Source organism: Chrysemys picta, chromosome 10 (assembly GCF_011386835.1).
Source record: "Chrysemys picta bellii isolate R12L10 chromosome 10, ASM1138683v2, whole genome shotgun sequence".
Lineage (NCBI taxonomy): Eukaryota > Metazoa > Chordata > Testudines > Emydidae > Chrysemys > Chrysemys picta.
In genome coordinates, this window is record NC_088800.1 from 29,485,436 (window position 1) to 29,506,144 (window position 20,709).

General features: G+C 40.6%; 1 protein-coding gene across 2 annotated transcripts in view; it reads left to right on the plus strand.

The window, feature by feature from the left end:
* Window positions 1-20,709, plus strand: part of TJP1 (tight junction protein 1) — a 377,953-nt gene that overhangs the window by 39,335 nt on the left and 317,909 nt on the right. Inside the window, exons 1-3 of one of the 2 annotated variants that reach the window (XM_005284979.5) lie at window positions 3,156-3,204; window positions 4,831-4,991; window positions 16,630-16,762. In XM_005284979.5, the coding sequence (XP_005285036.2) occupies window positions 3,181-3,204; window positions 4,831-4,991; window positions 16,630-16,762 (318 nt within the window). In that variant the 5' untranslated portion in view covers window positions 3,156-3,180. Of the gene's footprint in view, window positions 1-3,155; window positions 3,205-4,830; window positions 4,992-16,629; window positions 16,763-20,709 lie in introns of those variants that run through there. The other variant, XM_042853846.2, reaches the window with a different exon arrangement.

Genomic DNA, 20,709 nt, shown 5'->3' on the forward strand with positions numbered 1-20,709 from the left:
GAAGACATAGACCCTGCCTAAAATTATTTACCTTCTAACTAGATTGATCTTTTTATTCTATCTGAACATATAAAAAATAAAGGTGAAGGCATAATTGAGGAGGATATTGTAATGTATGTAAACACAAACACTAGAAATAGATCCACAGATCCATGTCTATCCTCCTGCACAGGCTCATAAAGTGAATTTATAGTCTCAAATGTGACTGTAAACATGTCATTGTAGGGCTCCATGTTTATCCTAGCTATAATTTCATATCAAGATATAAATAGTTTATACATTATATATATATATATATATATATATATATATGTATATTTTTCTAGCTGCTAGAGCTGTATAGTCAACCTGGAATTTGAAAATGAAGCCAAAATTCTTTGTGTAGCTTCATCAATAATAAGGACTGGCTTAACCAGCATTGCACAGGTATAAATGATTGTCTTAATGGAGTTGCACAACTGTAAGTAAGGGCAAAACAGGGATGGTAATTGTAATTTACCTAAAAAATTCTGTTGATGATAGGTCAGAATAAAATTCAGCTTCTGCTCTCTCATAGCCTTGTGTGGGCTCTGGAGCAAAAGTGAGTAAAAACAATAAAGAGTAATTTTAAGTCATGAAAGTAAACAGAGACCACTCCGCATGTGCACATAGAGCAGGTCAATTGAACAAGAAAGTTGCATTTTTCAGTCACTTTTCTGATCTTAACCACATTTCCTGTTTCCTTTAAGGTTTATGGTACCTACTTGAGCAGGTCTGATGTTCTGTACTTTAGATGGCAGTCATGCACATACATAGTGGGCAGTACATTAGCAGCATTAGTCTCAAAGGCAAAACCTAGAAAGTACATGAATGACAGTTAAGTAGAAAGTTGTATTTCCCACCCCTACTCTTTCTCCTGACCAGAGTCTAATTTATTGGTTGTTTTTTAAAATTAAGTAATTCCCAATTTTGTAAATGTTGGATCTATTAGAAGGAGAACAAGAACCCATGAACTGTGTCTTGAGAGCTATAGAGGAGCAGGCCAATGTTAGAGACACTGAGCCAGTGCTTGAATTTTCAAACCTTCCTATTTATGATATTGTGGAATCCCAGGATATTTCCACTAATCCCAGATTTCCTGGCTCGGAGAACAAAACCGTAATGTCTCAGTCACTATTGTGACCATAGCAATATGATTATTATTATATGATTTTAATTAACATCTGTTATACTTGTGAATGTAATGCTGGCATTTCTTATCTCCTGATGTATGGAATAGGCCTTGGTAGAATATAGTTTATTTTGATTTTGAGGCATTAAAAAAAAAAAAAAGGAAATTTCTGATATTTGAGTCTTGCAAGTGAAAATATTTTAAGGTATTTTTTTTCTCTCTTAATGAGGCTGACAGCACTTATTTACAGGGCTGGCTCCAGGGTTTTTGTCACCCCAAGCAGCCAAAGAAAAAAAAAAAAGCCACGATCACGGTCGCCACTCTACCACCACCGCTTCTTCGGCGGCAATTCGGCAGCAGGTCCTTCCCGCCCAGAGGGAGTGAGGGACACACCACCAAATTGCCGCCAAAGAGCCAGACATGCCGCCCCCTTCCATGTGCCACCCCAAGCACCAGCTTGCTACGCTGGTGCCTGGAGCCAGCCCTGTTTATTTAAATCACCACTGTAAATACTACAGCTCATACAATTCATACATCTGTAATATCTTGGTACAGATTTATTACTTCATCATTAATGTGGGTTGATGACACCTACACTCTACAAAATGTACACACCCTTAAATAATATAGGACCAGTCCACTGACCTATTCTGGCAATTGAGATGGGTAGGATTATGATTTTGGACTATCTCTCATATCTCTCATCTTGAGAGCACTGGTAGTAGAGCTTTCTCTATTGAGGCCCTGTGAGCCTGGAATGCTATATCCCAGTATTCACACCCGAGCATATCTGTGGCATCTTTTGTGCCAAGGCCCAAATTACTTTGTCTCCTTTTTGCTGTTGGAGGGCTTATTATATTGTTTTAGATCTTCTCTATTTTATGTGGACATTTAAGATCCTTGGACATGTTTTGCTCTGGTATCTGCAGCCAAAAAATTTCACACTGCTGTTGATCAGGCTGTCAGTTAAATGCCTACCTCCACCCCAAAGATGTTTGCACCTCAGTGGTTCTGTAAGTACATAGAAAGCATTGTATGGTGATACACTGTTTATCACTTTATATACTGTATGTCTTTAGAATGAAAACCCTTTAGGTCAGGAGCTTTGTTTTATAGTCACCTATGGAGTGCAATATGTAAATATTAGTGAACTTTGGGGTGAAAGGCACAAAATGGGTTTAAGAAATTATTATTAGTATGTGTTGTGTATAAGATGCAACACATGATTGTTGTTACCTTAGAGACTAACACATTTATTTGAACATAAGCTTTCGTGGGCTAAAACCCACTTCATCAGATGCATAGAATGGAACACACAGAATATCTTCTTTCTGTGTGTTCCATTCTATGCATCCCATGAAGTGGGTTTTAGCTCATGAAAGCTTATGCTCAAATAAATTTGTTAGTCTCTAAGGTGTCACAAGTACTCTTGTTCTTTTTGGGGATACAGACTAACAGGGCTGCTACTCTGAAACCTGTCATGATTGTTGTTAGTTATTTTTGTTAAGGTGCCCAGAGAATGGACATCTAGGAATGAATATATCACATTTATAGGTTTGATTTAATGGCCATTTGTCTTTCAAATCTATCATTTCTCTGGATGTGAGAGAATCAGGAATGATGTTTACGTTCTTTCTGCTGTTGATTCATTAAGCTTTGCATAGGAATTCGGATCTCTGTGGTGCAGAGGTGAATGTGGGGCACGGGATCCTCAGTAACCCAGTATCTAGCCATTTCGCGCGCTCTCTCTCGCTCTCTCTGTTCAGAAGGAGGTTTTGATTTAAGGTACTACTGCTGGGACGCTCCCCAGCCCTTATGCCTGGGCACAGTGGGCATCGCTTCTAAGCAGCAGCCAGTTTGCCTTTGATGCGGTGTTTGGCTCCACAGCCTGATTACAGCTAAATCACAAGTGATGGTGGCCGCGGGTGGGGGTGGGGATTAAAATAACATGGGGCTATTCTAGGCGCTAATGAGATTAGGGCGGTGAGGACAGCGATCCAGAGGGGAGAGGGCAGCGCCGGGCTCGGAGCATGGCAGCGGCAAAGCGGCACTGGGTAACTGAACTGTCCGTGGGATACGGCATAACGCTGCTCTGGAAGGAGGGAGGGGCAGACCCCAGCTACCAGAGACGGGCTGGGAGAGAGAGTCCAGGGACCCAGTGATGGTGGGCGGGAAAGAGAGTCCCCCACAGGAACCCTCTGAGGGGTGGAGAGTGGAGCTGAGAGAGAGGCCCCCAGATGCCCAGAGAGATGGGGGGAGGGGTCAGAGAGAGGTCACGAGATGCCCAGAGGGATGGGGGGGGGTCAGAGAGAGGTGCCCAGAGGGATGGGGGGGTCAGAGAGAGGCCCCAGGTGCCCAAGGGATGGGGGGGTCAGAGAGAGGCCCCCAGGTGCCCAGAGGGATGGGGGGGTCAGAGAGAGGCCCCCAGGTGCCCAGAGGGATGGGGGGGTCAGAGAGAGGTGCCCAGAGGGATGGGGGGGTCAGAGAGAGGCCCCAGGTGCCCAAGGGATGGGGGGGTCAGAGAGAGGCCCCCAGGTGCCCAGAGGGATGGGGGGGTCAGAGAGAGGCCCCCAGGTGCCCAGAGGGATGGGGGGGGGGTTAGAGAGAGGTGCCCAGAGGGATGGGGGGGTCAGAGAGAAGTGCCCAGAGGGATGGGGGCTCAGAGAAAGGCCCCTCAGGTGCCCAAGGGATGGGGGGGGTCAGAGAGAGGCCCCCAGGTGCCCAGAGGGATGGGGGGGGTTAGAGAGAGGTGCCCAGAGGGATGGGGGGGGTCAGAGAGAAGTGCCCAGAGGGATGGGGGCTCAGAGAAAGGCCCCTCAGGTGCCCAAGGGATGGGGGGGGTCAGAGAGAGGCCCCCAGGAGCCCAGAGGGATGGGGGGGTCAGAGAGAGGTGCCCAGAGGGATGGGGGGGTCAGAGAGAGGCTCCAGGTGCCCAAGGGATGGGGGGGTCAGAGAGAGGCCCCCAGGTGCCCAGAGGGATGGGGGGGGTCAGAGAGAGGCCCCCAGGTGCCCAGAGGGATGGGGGGGTTAGAGAGAGGTGCCCAGAGGGATGGGGGGGGTCAGAGAGAAGTGCCCAGAGGGATGGGGGCTCAGAGAAAGGCCCCTCAGGTGCCCAAGGGATGGGGGGGGTCAGAGAGAGGCCCCCAGGTGCCCAGAGGGATGGGGGGTCAGAGAGAGGCCCCCAGGTGCCCAGAGCGATGGGGGTCAGAGAGAGGCCCCCAGGTGTCCAATGGGTGGGGGTCAGAGTGTCCCCGGGACGGGAATGCTCAGGGTACCTGGTGAGGGAGGTGGCAAAGCGAGATACCCCAGGTGAGTGGGCTAAGTGAGCAAGGAAGGGCTTGATCCCAGGGTAGAGGGCAGGGAGAAAGGGAGCGCGGCAGGAGGCGGGGGAGGAGAAGCGCGAGAGCTGGAGGGCAGAGAGGAGAGGCGCGGCAGCAAAAGGAGGAGACGAGTGTGAGCTGTGGGGGGGAGGCAGAGATAGAGGGAGCGCGGCAGGAGGCGGCGGAGGAGGAGAGCGTCAGCTGGGACAGAGATAGAGAGAGCGCGGCAGGAGGAGGAGGAGAGCGTGAGCTGGGGGGGCAGAGACAGAGGGAGCGCAGCAGGAGGAGGAGGAGGAGGGGAAGAAGCGCGACGCAGGGACGGCAGATGCCTGGAAATAAAAATTTGATGATTGCATGCAGCGGCTGGAGAGACTCTGTCGGTGGCGGCGGCGGGGACGAGGCAGGGACAGGGGGGGCGACGGCAAAATGAAGTATCAGAAATACCTGACTGTCTTGCAGATGGCCATAGGGGTGACCGCCTCCAACAGGGGCAGTCTGATGCCCTTAAAGAGGAAGCTGTGGTGAGTAGGCACAAAATGGGCAGGAGACAGCCAGGTTGCTGCCGGGCGCTGCATGCAGGATGATGGGGGAGCCGGCTGAACCTTGCACCTTGTCACACACATTGCTTTGTTACTGGGGTTGGGGTCTGGGCTGGGATGAATAAACAGTGCATCCTGTGCAAGGCGAATGAACTCATGTCGGACCTACCACTGCCAGGCATTTATTGTTGTTTTGTTGCAGAAATTATGGTCCTATTTAAAAACAAATCAGGAAATAATTTAAAAGGGGGGCCCATTTGTTTAATAGAAAACACCACAATGGAAAGGTCATGACGAATTATTTACCAATAGTTTTTTTTTAAAAATCAAAGACAAATCATTATGTTCAGCCTTTTGTTGAAGGAACTGTCCATTTGCATGCTACAGTTTTCTTTTATGAAAACGTCTTGATTTTAGGAAGCACCCAACTGTAAGCCTCTTCATGGTTCAGAAGTGTAATTCTCAGTATAATAAATGTTTTCAGAAAGAAACAACAAACATTTGTCAAAACAAGATAATGGCAGCTCCTTCAGAAAGGTGCAGGGGTAGTTACAAGGAAGGTCTATTATAGGCTACAACAACACTGCATGGCAGTCTGATAGTATATTTCCTTTGATTGTTTTATAGTTGTTTCTTTTAGCTGTAGTATGAATAAAGCCTGACTTTGAAATGCCAACCCACTATTTTCTTGACAGGTGTGAATCTCAAAAAGGGAGGTGAAATATCTAAATATAATATACTTTTAATTTCAAAATATATTTATTTTTTCTTTGACACATCTCCAATGTGCTTACTGATTGGTGAGCTAAACTGATTTTCTAGATGAACTGACAATATGTTAAGAAAAATATATAATACTGTAAAACTGCAATGTGGGTGAGTAGGACACCAGGAAGCATATGGCATTGCAATATCCAGTCACTCTTTTGTCTTGTAAGGGACCACTGATAGCTTGATTGAAGCAGTAGGATGCATGTCATTATCAGAACAAATTATATTAAGGAGAAAATCTACCTGACCGCAAAGCCAAATTTTCTGGGGAAAGCATCCTGGATCTTGAATTGCACTTGCACCTTAAGAAAAAATATCTTCATAAGATTGAGAATGAGACTTGAGCAGTAGTGTTCTTATGGTTTCCTATCACCATGGCCATGGGTCACAGTGAAAGAGTGTAAAATGTCTGAGAAAGAAGTGCTAAGACATGCTGTTTAACAATGAGGTAGCTTCAAAATGAACTGTTTTCACAAACAGCATCCTGTGACAGCACATATTTTATATCTTCTACAGATCTTGGCATTATTTTATTTTGTCCTTTTTCTCACATGATCATCCAGAGCAGGCAATGTCAAGGAAATACATAAACAGGGAAGTAGAATAAAATTGTGATAGGCCAACTTCATTAGATTAACATTTTACTTGATTTAAGCTTCCTTTAACAACTGTTTTCCAAAATATATTTTGCTATATTTGTTTCATAGTTTATCTTTTTATTTCATTGCAGAAAATGTAAAATTTAGAAAACTAATTTAACATTCTGGTATTTTAAAAAGTCACTTAGGTTTATGTGAAGTATATCTAATAATCTTTCTAGCATGAATAGTGAACTTTACTATAATGTTTATAGAAAATAACATTATTTTAGTAACCAAATTTGGCAGAAACATATTCTTGTTAACTGTAACACACAAAATCAAACATTTTCCTTGGAAAAATATTCTTTCATGTGGTTATCTTTGATTTTCCTAAGAAAACCCACTTTTGTACTGTATACAGTGGTTTGGGATTGATTATGTCAGAAGCATAAAGTGCTACTACCTATACTCGTCTCCCAGCAATGTCATTCCTTTTCACTTTGCTGATATTGCATACTGTATACAGCAATGTATACTTCCATTTACTTCAGTGAGAATTAGATCAGCCTTATATTTCCTAGTTTTATGATGAAATTTCCCTGCTTTCCAAGGGACAAGTAAGACAATATAGTGGGTCCTAAATGAGGAACAAACATTTGTTTGTTGAAAGAAAAATATGCTATGTATCCAATGTCATTTGAGTTAGGCTGTTGATGGACTAGGTGAAAAGACCAGGCAAAACATGTTGCTTTTTTCTATACAAGAATTTGTGCCAGTTACTTAAATCCTTATATTTTACATCCTTAGATTAGTGTTTCAAATTGTTATCTCCCTATCAGTGGGTGACATAATACTACGGGTTTCAACTTTGCATTAGGAGCCTGAGTAGGGTCCATATGAGATTGTCTTTGTGTGTATGTCTCTGTGGATGAAATAATAATTTCCGCTACATTTAAAGGTATGCTTAAGGGGTATTTTGTAATTAAGATTTTATTGTGATTTAAGTTTAGTTTTTTTTCAAATCATACATTATATAAAGCTTAGTTTTTGTGAAATAAATATATTATTTTTTATGTAAATCAATGCAATATATTACAAAAATGCAAAGCAAAAGGTACATTCTATTACCATATATCATCAATAGTCTCTAACCTGATGTACAGAAATAAAATGTATAAATCAGATTCGTTCATACTTTTAATATGATCAAATGGTAGCATATTCTTCATGTTTATAAAAATGAGAATTTCAGTATTCTTTTTTGCCCAGGCAGATTCAGAAGTGTTTTATATGTTAGTCCATACTGTAAGTGCAAGCAAAATAAATCATTTTATAAAAAAGATTTAAAATATTTATCTTTTGTTTGTGGAGATAATCCACCTGAATCCTACTGAATGAAAATGAAAAAGGTAGCAGCAATTGTTTATTTCTTTATAGAGCATCTGCCACTCTAATTTCCTCCCACTTCCCCCCCCACCCCCCGCAAAAAAAAATTGTAAGTCCTGTTCCGTGAAACACAAAAAGTGCAGCTACAAGATCAAAACAAGAAAGATGGATGCTGGATATCTCATGGGATGGGTAATTGGCTATAGAAACTTTCATCTCTAGGATGCCAGTTCAAACCCAATCTATGTTACCATTGACTGACAGTTGTTTCCATCTGATATTTATTTAATAGGCTATATTAAGTGAGTCGGATGTTCCCAGTCTTATTCCCAGGTGGCAAAACTACCATCACACTTGGCAGTAATTAGCAGAGCAGCTAAAAAGGGACTAAACTCTTTCCGAAGAGAGGTCCCTCTGTCCAGGTCAGATCTGAGGTAGTGTGGGAAGCTTGCAGTGCTGCTGCCTGTGTTTCACCTGTTTTGTGAATAAAGGTCTTCACTTCCCAAGTTGTCAGCTGGTACATTTTATGAGCATGAAATTCACTTTCTATAAAATAAACTATTATTTGCTACATTACATTTAAAATTATGGTTGCAGATGTGCACTTTTAAGACTTTCTGGTAGAACTACTGCTTTCAAATTTGAAATAGGATTGTAGGTTTGGAGAATTGTGAATCCTTTATTTTGACATTGAACCTTGGCTATACCAGCTGTTAAAGAACAGAACTAAGAATTTGAGATGTGGTAATCACACACAGAAAATTATGTCAGTCTCTTTAACCTTGGTAAGACAACCCCGGATTTTTACTGTCAACATCAGCTGATAGTTGGGTTACTTTTTTAAAGGTGCATCATGAATTAACACACCTGCTAAATTACTTAAGAAAAATAAACTACTGATGTGTAGGAATCTTAAAACAGTAGGTCAAAGTCAATATTTACTGAAATACCAATTCCTGCAAGCTAAATGTGTTGTAAAATAGATGATGTCATGTAATTAATACACATGTAATTTCCTACCAAACTGGGAGTAAGATTTTAATGTCTAGACTTTAAAGCCTTTCAATGGAGAGACAATTTCTGTAAGGAATATATGTGAAATCAGGAGAAGATTTTAATGAGAAAAATAAATCACAGTCTGCGAGAGTTCTAAAAGAATCTTCCATCTTCTTTGTTTGGTCTTGATCCTACTCCCACTTAAATCAGTGTTAGAACTTCTGTTGACTTCAATGGTGCAGGAATGAACTCTGCAAGAAAGCTCAGAAAACAAGATATAAGATTCTGTCAATTGTATCGAGATTATTATGGCAATTATTAAGACAAATGTGGGTAGTGTAAATATGAGACTCTTGTACATGTTTTGTGGTTGTCTGCGGTCACCCATAGTTTAAAGAAAAATATGTAATGTATCAGATTGAAGAAATTACAGATACACAGCTTCCACTAGGTCATTTCCCCCTACGCCCTATTTGGGGCTATTATTAACAAGACATATGAATAACTGGGACTTAATGATTCATTTAGGGCTTGAACATGCACAGTGGTGAACATTCTAGTCCCAATCCAGCATAGCACTTAAGCACCTACTTAACTTCAAGCACAATAGTCTAATTGAAGTCAATGGGGAGCTATCCACATGTTTAAAGTTTTGCTGTATTAGAATGTTCAATATCTTGAAGAGCAAGATCAAGCCTTTATTGAAGGAGGCATGTGGTGTCATAGCAAGCATGTGAGGAAGTTTGCACAGCAGCAGCTGTCAGCACAATGCCTGGCTTTAATAAATGTTATTAGTCTTTTTTTTTTCATGAAAATCAAATTGGCCCAATCACTAATCACTTAAAAACAAATACTACTGCAATATGGAATGACTTTCAAGTCTTCTCAGGGTGATCAGTAGGAATGAATGTTAGCCCTACCTGTCTTTTGTTGATATCACTAGGTACACTGAGTCCTACTAACATCATCACTTTTTTTTTAGCAGTGGGGAAGCTTGGTGTCCAATGTCCAGCTACTTAACTTTCAAGTACTCATACTATAGTCAGAAAACAGATACAAGTCCTATAAGCTTAAAATTCTGAATTTTTATTTTTTTTTCTGTTCTGGTATTGCTTATTGTGAAAATATTCAGTTACTGTGTGACCTTCAACTGAACACTAACTGTAGTGACTTTAAATATTGCTTTAAATATTTCAGAGGAGCATCAGTAGGAATATACACAAAATGTGAAAATGTAAATATCTTTATTCCATACTTTTCTGAATGAACTGTAACCACCAATAAGAGAAATAACATTTAAGTTATTCAGCACCTTGCAGGGAAAGATCAAGCCTTTATTGAAGGATGCATGTGGTGTTATGGCAAACATGTGAGGAAGTTTGCCCAGCAGCAACTGCCTGCACAATGCCTGGCTCTAATAAATGTTATTAGTCTTTATTGAAGGATTCACATGGGGTTATGACAAATGTGTGATGAAGTTTGCAACAACAGTAGTCAGCAATAAGAGAAATAACATTTAAGTTGTATTTAGAAGATTAAATTTGTACTTAAATATTGTACTGAAATTCTGTAATTACTCCAGTCACACACATTGCATACCATTCCCACTGAAAGTAAACTTGAGTAGGCCATTAAAAGTCTGTAACACTAGTTAAATAGGAAGAAGGTAAAAGAGCTGCCTTGAAAATTGTGTTAAATTTTGAAATACTATTAAATGTAACTGACATGAATAGAACACATTTTGAAATTAGTCCAGTTTGTTTCAGCCAAAATTTATCTGTGACACTGAATGTTTTTAACTCTTTGTAGCACAAGCAAGAAATTAAACAGCAATGCACATTTTAGTGCATATGTAGATATTTCCATGTATAATATTTAATAACTGTGTTTATTCTTTTACTGTGTGTTGTCAACAAATCAAACCTATATCTAAGTTGTTATTGTTCTGGCAGCATGTAGAAAAACTGCTAAAGTTTGTGGCCTTTTCTGAAAGCTATGATACCATGCATTATAAATAGTTTATATAATTTTTGAACATACATTCTGCCTAGTGATGTTATATCTTAAATTGTCTTTTGACAGATGGATTATTTGTGAGTCAGTGAAGTTTGTTATCTTGATAGGTTTGCAGATTTGCCAATAAGTGAATGGAACAAGATCCCTAAAACATATTGCATACTTGACTTTATTTAGTTTATAGAAATATAATTTAGGTAGATTTACAAAGATACATTTTCTGATCAATGGGAATGAAATTTACAAAGATACAATATCTGATCAGGGACTAGTCAATGTCGAAGTCAAATAGACTGTTTTTGTGAGTAAGGATTATGGACGCTAAGTAAGGTTTGCAGGCTCAAATTGAGATTTTCAGATTAGTCAGAATTTACACAATATAGTTTTTCAAAAGTTACTAGTTTGATTTTTCAAAGCTGATTTTGATTTTTGGTTTTTCAATTGCTCAAACTGAGCCTCATTAAAAGGACCTGGTTTTCAGGAAATACCAAACACACACTCTCTCTGAAAATCAGAACTGTTCAAGATGTTTCAAATTGGGCACCCAAAATCACTATTCATTTTTGAAAATCTTGACTATTTCTAATATGTCTAAATCCACTAGACTGCTTTGAAAATCTCCTCCTCAGGCCCTAATACAAGAGCCCTTAAACGAGCAGTATTACAGTAATGTACTACAAATTTTTTAACAAAAACAAAAATTTAACACAAATTTCCCCCATTTTGCTCATGATAAATCCCGTATGCCAGAGATAAATGTGTTTAAAGACAGGGACTGAATAATGTATTTGTTTTTCTAGTTTTAAACAAAAGTGCTTTTTCATAACTAAAGGGGGAGGCAACACCACCCATCAACTTGTATTGTAAATGTTTAGATTATAAATGGGTTTCCCCCCTCTTACTAGTGGGGTTGCATTTGGATGTGTTTTGAGAAAGGCCAGAAGAATAGAAAGTGAAAAAGAAAGTGTTCTTGGTGTGGTGCTGCCTATAGCCAGTTCTAGGGATGCTGCTTTGTGAGGCTCTGATTGTATTAAAGAATTGTTATTTAAGATAACAATCTCACCTCCTTCCTCTGGACACCTCTGATGCCACAATATAGCTGAGCAAGCTGGTGCTTGGGGTGGCAGTTTGTTCGAGGCGGCTTTCTGCCCAATCCTAGGGCTGCACGCCCGCTTTTTTGTTGTTGTTGTTGTTCCGCTCTGGTCGCCCTGTAGGGGGCGGTGGCGCGGAGAACCAGATCGCCCTGCAGGGCAGTCCTTTTCCTTCCCTCCCTGCTAACTGGAGCGGAGCCCCTGTGGCAGGAGGCGGCGCAGCGGGAGGGGCCACGTGGCCGCGCCCCCGCTGTAGCCCTGGCCATCCCCTTCTCTCTCTCTTTTGCCCGCTCCCTCCCCCACAGCCGGTCCCCCTGCACCCACGCTCCGGCCACGCCGCAGGTTTTTTGTTTTGTTTTGTTTTGTTTTTCTTGGGGAGGCCAAAAAGCCAGAGCCGGCCCTGTGTATAGGGATTGCAAAATTTACTTGCTACTTAATCTACGCAGATAAACATGAAAGATGAAAGTCATAGTGAGGCATTCACAAGTTAGGTCAAAATGGAATGCCCTATCACCCTCACTTCTACTGTCACCCTCAGCTGTTGGAAAGAGGCAGGTTGTTGGGAATCCTACCAGTGTGCTGTCTCCTGACCCTCCTAGAGACTTGTGATGAAGCAGAGAAACTGCCCACCACAGCATGGGTTAAAGAGAGCCTTTGGGCCCAGCTAGTCCCGCGCTGTTATACTTGCAGCCAATGCCAGGTCTGGAGGGGGAGACAAGAAGAGAACCTGGCTTAGTTTGGGGCTGACTGGTGGAGAGACAAGAGCTAGCTGCCACCTTAACTGAGAGGAAGGGTCACTAGCCTGCTAGCCAAGGCAGCCACCTGGGAGTGCGTACTGTTTCCCAAGGGAGACTGTGAAAGAGACATAGGAGCCTCTGGCACCTGAGTGGAGCCCAGAGGCATTGCAGGGTTTGGCTTCACCAACTTGCAGCTGCCCTCAGGGGCGGCTCTAGCTTTTTTGCTGCCCCAAGCATGGCAGGCAGGCCGCCTTTGACGGCTTGCCTGCGGGAGGTCCCCGGTCCCGCGGATTCAGCGTACCCGCCACCGAATTGCCGCCGAATCTGCGGGACCGGCAGACCTTCTGCAGGCAAGCTGCCGAAGGCTGCCTGACTGCCGCCCTTGCAGAGACTGGCAGGCCGCCCCCCGCGGCTTGCTGCCCCAGGCACGCGCTTGGAGTGCTGGTGCCTGGAGCCGCCGCTGGCTGCCTTGCCCAAAGGAGCCTGGGACTGTGCCAGGATACCACCCAAGATCCATGACAGGGCACTATGGAAGGCAAGCCCCACAGTGAACTGGACTAGAAGGGCCATTCCCCAAACTGAAAAGAGGAAGTAGTCCAGGGCAGTGGTTTTAGACTCCCTACTGGGAGGGCTCCCCTTGTTCAGGGGTTGATGCACACCGCCGGGTCCTGGGCTGGGAGCTGTTGGAGAGGGAGGGCCTGGGTTTCCCCCCCCCCCCTCCCCTACCTTGAAGACTAAGGCTCCTCAACCAAGAAGAGGGCTGAAAGCCAAGTGCTCCAACCACTAGGCTGACTGGCCCTCCAAAACCCCCATTTTAGTAATCCATCTTCTGTTTAAATCTATGATTAGTAGATATATGGGGAAAAGTGGAACCTCAGTCCCCTTATCTGCTGGGAATTTTCTGTTTCTTCTCCTTCGCCAGAGCCTCCTGTCTGTGACAAGGTGGAAGAAGGAAAAAGGCATTCAGGGTTGCTAGGTCTCATGATTTTATTGTGACTCTTGTGACTTTTTGCAATTGTCAAAGTGCCAGTTGCTGGAATCATAAGATTGAATGAGAGTCTGTGTTCCCTTTTTTTTTTTTAAGTACATTTCTAGCCCTCATGAATGCAAAGGAAAGCTTGAAAACGTAAGCAAGTGCACCCTAAAGACTCAAAAGTCAGAAGGTAAATAAAAAGTACACGAGATTTTTTTTTAAAAATCTCATGATTTTGGGAGGCCAGACTCATGTTTTTTTGAATATCTGCTTCTCTCCTCCAACTTTACAGCCTCCATTTTTTGAGTCCTCCTTCCTTGTGACTAATGCTAGTGGATGCCTCTGCTACTGCAACAATATTGAACTGACTTGATTCTCGAGATTTTCACTGCTGCACACAGAATTCTGAATAGCAGCAGTGAAATGGACAATTCACTCTGTTATTGTTTCTGCTTAGTAATGTTATGAGCAGTAGCAAAGGCAATGGAACTGTCTGTTGTAGATTCAGTAAGACAACACCGGACTGATTTACATTTGTTTCACACTTACAAGGTCATCTTCTCAACCATAAATGCAAAGACATATTTTAAAAGTGATAACTTAAATTCTGCAGAAATTAATGGCTTAGTCTGCCTTCCCTTCCTACTGCTGCGCACCATGCAAAGCTTCCCCCTTTCCACTGCTGGAGAGTGGCTTTTTAATTACTTGATTGAATATTATTTTGTTTTCTGTAGAGGGAAGGGGTGAAATGAGAGGTTTTATAAAGGATTAGGGGCATCCTCTCCTAGAGATTCTTTTTAACAATACTTGGCACAATCTGAGATCTCCAGAGGTAAAAACTGACTTTTCAGATTCATTTTTGTAAACTCCAGAGTTAAGGAATCTCTGTCATGGATTCTTTGGCATTATGTAGTGGGCAATGGACTCCATCAAAGTCAGCAAATTATGCTCCTCCCTTTCAGTCAACAGAATTTTAACAAGGGGCTTTCAAATGTCCCAGAAAGCTCCTGCCAACACATACTTTTTTAACACTTGATTAAAAAAAAAAGACCTTAATTGAATCAATTTGTTATTTTTATATGCGCTCTTTTATTGAGGTTGAATGCTTTTTAAAAATACAGAGGAAATGCTCAGTATGAGGCAGTACTGCAGCCAGTGGATTAAAAAAATTGAGTATTTATAGTAATTTAAATGTATAGCAAAGGGGCCTAGCATAGGTGCTTTTAAAATATAAGCTAGATCTCAAATTAGTGCACATCACCCACTTAAAATATTTTAACATGATATAAGGAAAGAGGGAATTAAGACAAAAGTATTCAGCATTAAATTGACTTCTCTCAAGGTGAACATGAAAATTTATTAGCTACTCTTACAATAACAAATTACCACTATTTTAGCCTGAGGAAGAAACGTCTAAACTCATCTAAAACACACGTGCCTCCAGCTTGGCTCTGCAGTCTCTTCCAACTAACAATACTAAAAAAAAATAAAATAAAAATTAAATTTTCAAGGACAATAACAATACACTGTATGTAATAAATCCTATGTACCAAACAACTACACATAACACAGCAATATTTACAACTGGTTTTTTTAATGATGTAACGTATATGAAAATTTAAAGGCTCTCTGTTCACGTATCAGTTTCTTTGTTTGCAATTATTTCCTCTCCCTCCCCACAAAACAAATGCCTCTCTGTCCTAAGCAGGAGTTTGGATTTTTTACCCCCTAATCAAGAAGATGATCAGCACCACGAGCCAAGCAGAGCCCATGGGCATATTTTTTCCCCATTGAGGGGGAGCCAAGCTCAAGGAGTCCAATGGAGCCAATCTTATTTTGAACACCAGCACAATCTACTGTGAGCAGCATCTCATTTTCATGATTCGCATGTGCGGAGCTTGAAAAAGAACTCCCACCTTTTCCCCCCAATTCCACTCATGAGCAGAGCACTTAAGCACATGATAAATACACTAACGCCAAACAAATAAACTAAAAGTTAAGAAAACACTTAAGTGCTTTTCTGAACAGCGATCTTAATAACTGACTGTACAGGGAAAACAACAAACTGGCTACCCAAAGTGCTGTCAAATGCAAAAAGTAATTCTGAAAAATTTTTCAGCTATATTAATCTTAGGTGCCATTTATAACTATAATTGGAAAAACATTTTTAGACATATGAATGTTCATGTTAAGTGTTTTTAATGTTGTAGACTGAAGAGCTCTGTGTACCTCAAAAGGTTCTCTCTTTCACCAACAGAGGTTGGTTCAATAAAAGATATTACCTAACTCACCTTGTTGCTGATTATCCTAGTTATTAAAGTGCTCTCTTCCTTTTTGGTCCATTTCTGATTATGTCTTTTAACTTCCTTTTCCAAAACTTTGTCAGGTTGACTAGTGGCTTACCTCACATTTCAAAATTTGACCTCACACTGGATTTAACACATTTGGTTAACTGTTAAGCAGGTTAGTTTAAAGTCATTAACAGCTCCCAACAGGTAACTGAAATGTGAATTACTTATTCATAGTACTGTACTGCAGTTGCAGATTCAGTTTAGATTACCTGCATGTTAATTGACTTTGTAAGTGTAGCTCAAGTGTATTTCCCTAATCTATTATCTTTATAATCTAATAGATCCCATTAATTTCAAATTCCATTAGTAGTGGCAGAGTCATTAAAATTCACAAAATGGAAAACGTTAGAAAGCCAATGGCATGCCCACTTATGGGTGGTAATCTGTCAAAGTCACTGGGAGCTGTGATCCTGTAGCAGAGGGCTGAATTTTCCTCGAAATTGTCAGAAAAAGAAATTCTATTAAGATCCATTTCATTCTTCTGACAGTGTTTAATAAAAGGTATTATTCTATTTATTATAAGTATTTCTATAGCACCCATTATGTTAGCATCTACAAGCTTTAATTATTGTTTAGGATTGACAATCTGTGTGGTGCTTAATGGGTGAAAACTTGGTTTTCTAGTAAGACTCATCACTTGTTTAGATTTACATGTCTTCATTTAAACAAGTGTTTAAGATTTCTGAAAATCTTATACATAATTGTTTTTATTTGGCAGGGTAACTCCATCATCTGAAAATCCGAATGGTGCTACGTGTAGTGTGAGTCAAGGAAAACCTTCTTTAAGAAGAATAAAAGGGAGAATACATAGAAGCAAAAGTCTTGATAGCATTGATTTCTGTGAGTTCAATGTAAGTATATATATCCATTGCATTTATCCTAGCTGAAGTTTCTGAGAACCCATGCTATCAACGAGGAGGATGGCTAAGGTTTGTTCTTTTTTGGTTTAATAGATTTGACATATTTGTCAAAATTCAACAGGTTATTATATTAAAACTTAGGGATGGTACAAGCCAAACCCTGTGCTGGAGGGTTTTAGCAGCACGGATGTTGCTCGTATAATTAGTGATCAACAATTACATTTGATTTTTTTGATAAATCATAAGTATTACAAATTAAAATGTCAAATTTTATCATTGTTTCCCAAAAGATTAGACATGTGTGGAAGTGGAGGCAAAGTAATGTTGGCACACATACATCTACATGATTATTATCATATTTCCAAACAGGCAGAAATGCAAGCTGTTTTAGGAGTGCATTTTTATATTTAGAGTTGGGAAGTTGTACTCATAAGAAAAGCATATGATTTCAACAGAAGTTACTTAATAGTGTCCATAGTGTATGAATACTATGTAGTTCTAGAGAAAAGAAATATTTTTAAAATGTGTACATGTGTATATAACATCTAATATAGAAAGAGAGCAGATAACTTCTATTTTAATCAAGCGGTACTGTTATACTATTTGGTTCTTCTTGTCTGGAGTATTAGATCTTCTGTTTGTGGAAATATAGCTTCAGCAAATTTAATATCTTTGTGGTTTTAATAGACTTGAGTATGTGATGTTGAAAGGGATATCGGAAATGAGTGAGCTTTTTGTTTTTTTTCATGAATGTATATTGATAAAGTATTGGAGTATTTCTGAATGCTCTTCAGTGAAGTGTAGCTCATAAATGTACGTATTTTAGGGAAGCCTTTTGAAAAGAGATGGCGCTTGCATTTTGCTTTGAAGATGTTATGATCTCTGGTCAGCCTGATTTCCAGATAGCATAACAAATTCTGCACTTTCGGGGAAGGGGGTCTTCTGGACTCATTAATGCTCCTGGACTTGCAGATAAGTGTCAATATGTCTTCTTCCAACTTCAGCTAGCAGAAGATTAGTTTCTCATCTGAAAAGAATGGTAGATCTTGTGACACTAGACTCTTGCCACCTCCACGTTAAGCTACTGCAGTTACAAAGTTGGGTTTGATCTATAAAGCCCTAAATGGTTTTGTTCAGGCTAGAACTCTTCTTCTGTTTGTGATGCTGCTGTTGTGACTAGCCATAATAGTTGAGTTAACAGCTACCTGGTAATGACTTGCTGATGGCAAAGTGTTTCCTTTTGAGAGGTCCTTGACTTTGGAGCTCACTTACTCTCTCCACACTTTGTGGTGTAATAGATCCTGGATTTGTAACTTTCAGGATATCCTGCGATTTCAATTAAACTAAATCAATTAATTTAAATTCTCGGTCACTTGCTGGAATAGTGGAACTGGAGGTGAAAGGGAATCTTGGACTTTACTCTTACATGGTCCTTGAGTCCATAACTGGCCAAATTCTTAATGCAGGATATTTAGTAGCAAAATTAGTTAAATATTTATCTACACAGTAGTTTTTAATTTACAGGTCTCAATTTATGCCCTCCTTTTTGAAGATTTTTATTTAAGTTGGCCTCCGCCCCGAGGGACATGTAGGAAGAAGTTTATTACACACTCTCTTGTATGCTCTGTCATCCTACCAAAAAAACTTTGGAAAGGGGAACTCATTTACTATACATTGGCTATCCTGCCACAAGCAACTCTACAGCATCTTACTGCAGAGCTTCACTTTTTCCACGCTTGCTTTCTTGGCCTCCCTTCAGGGCAGGTCTTCCCAGTGAGCTGCCACTGCCCATAACCTCCTGAGGCTAATATGGTCCATGAAGATGTACAGCTTTTCTTCTAGATCAAGCTCATTAGACGTAAATGCCTCTACGTACATACATTTTTTAAGTAATACTAAAATAAAATGCATCTATTTTAATACTACATTAAATTTCAGTTGCTCCTGAAATGAATTATGAGTTAATGCAAATTAATAGGCTAATAATATAGGTTTCACAGCTGCATAAGTATGTGTGCATATGAGTTATTTACTTGTGTTTTATAGGAATATTTTAAACAGAAATAAAGAAAGCACAGTGTAAAAGTAAACAGAATGCACATTACAAAACTCAAATTATCTCATTATGTCTACATATTAATAATTGTGACCTAGTATGAAATATTACTAGGTATTGTGAGGTCCTGTTAGAGAATGATACCACTAGAAATACGCACAAAGATGAGCTCAGAATTTTATTCTGTATTTCCTTGCTGCTGTGGACTAAGAATCTTACTTACATATTAAAATTGTGCACAGGGATTTGAGATTCTCATTGTCTTTAAATGTAATAGAAAAATAAAGTACAGAGAAAAATGTCTGAGTGATGCTGCTAATGTATAAGCCTTCTAACCCTACTCTAGTGACATGTTGACATTAGCTGTGAAAAGTATAGTTTAAAATGCAAATAGTCTTTTTCTCCTCTAAAAGCACTTGATTTCCCTCTCCAGTTATATAGATAGCTCTCTTTTTAGCAGCAGTCTGAGAGACTGTCACAGAGTCTAAGCTTGAAGAGAAAAGATGGACTAGAAAAGAAAAATGCTTTTATATGGGGGAAAAGGAAGACTGTTCAAAACTCATTCTTCATAACTGTTGTGCTTATAATATATCCAGATTATGCAGAGCAAAGATGAAAAGCTATATAACAAAAGTAACTGTTATATATGCTGATACCGTCTAAGAGGTCATTTACATTAATTACTGAGTTTGTTAGATGCTTGCATTATCATACAAGGCAGAAGGACACACATCAGTAATGCTGATGGTGAAAAAAGTTTCAAAGTGAAATAAGCAGTATTTCTGATAGGAAATAACTTCATAGAAATCCAAAAAGCCTTTTTGAAAATGTTCTGCTCCGCATCCCTGAGAATACTCTTACAATTCCCAAGAAGATCCTATATGATTGTTTAATCAGTCTCATCTAATGATTGTTAAATGCTTTGAAGGGATAAAGCCCCCTCTTCTACAGGCATGAAGAGCTGTGCCCACAGTAGAACTGCACTGGTTCTGAGGTACAGGGGAGAGTTTACTGGGATCCCATGCCAGGAATGTGCATCCAGCTGCATAGGGCCATTTTCCTAGCTACTGCAGAAAGGGATGGTGGTGGGATTGGGGTAGGCTGATATGAGTGTATAATCATAGATTTCTCCCCTGCCCCTCAGAGGGGAGTTCAGGGAACAAGCGAAGTGGAGGCTAATGCAGTCATGAAGCTGCATTAGTGGCTAAAGAGTAACTTTGCACCTGTTTCTTGATCGGGGAGCCCTGTATCTCTGTAGAGGGTGATCTGAAAGGAACGGGTGCTGTCAAGATTTTGCTTTAGCTTCGCTGACAAAGGCCTGTCTTTGGGGTGCTAATGGTCCTGAGTTCTAGCCATGGTTCTACAGGTAGGTGGTGTATTGGTGACTAATATGAGGTCTTTATGTGTGTAGGCCATAGTCACGACAGGTTGGCAGCTTGTTGTTGTATGAGATTACCATACCCAGCTGGTTGAGGAAAGCTTTGTCAAACTGAATGGCTGCCCCGGAAATTAGTGTTTGTGTCTATGTTGCCATCCATAGCTGGTCCACAAATGGTGAAAATCTGAGTACTATTAATTCCAGATAACAGAAATTCTCCTCTATTTGAACTGGGTGGAAGAAGTCTGTGGTTTCTGGAAGCCTGGGCCCTGTGTTTTCTTTCTAGTGATATCTATGGTGTCTGTATGTGAGCAGCAAGTGGATTGTGATAGCTAGTCATGCCTCATCTCAGTCTGGCAGAGGCAGCAAACAGGATAATGAAACAGGGCAAGAGTTTTGTAGACCTCGGATATAGGGCTAAAGAAAGCAACTCCTGTAAAGGACAGAATCCATCTGCACCTTCTCGTATCCCTTTCCTTTTTTGTATCCCTTCCCAGCACTGCT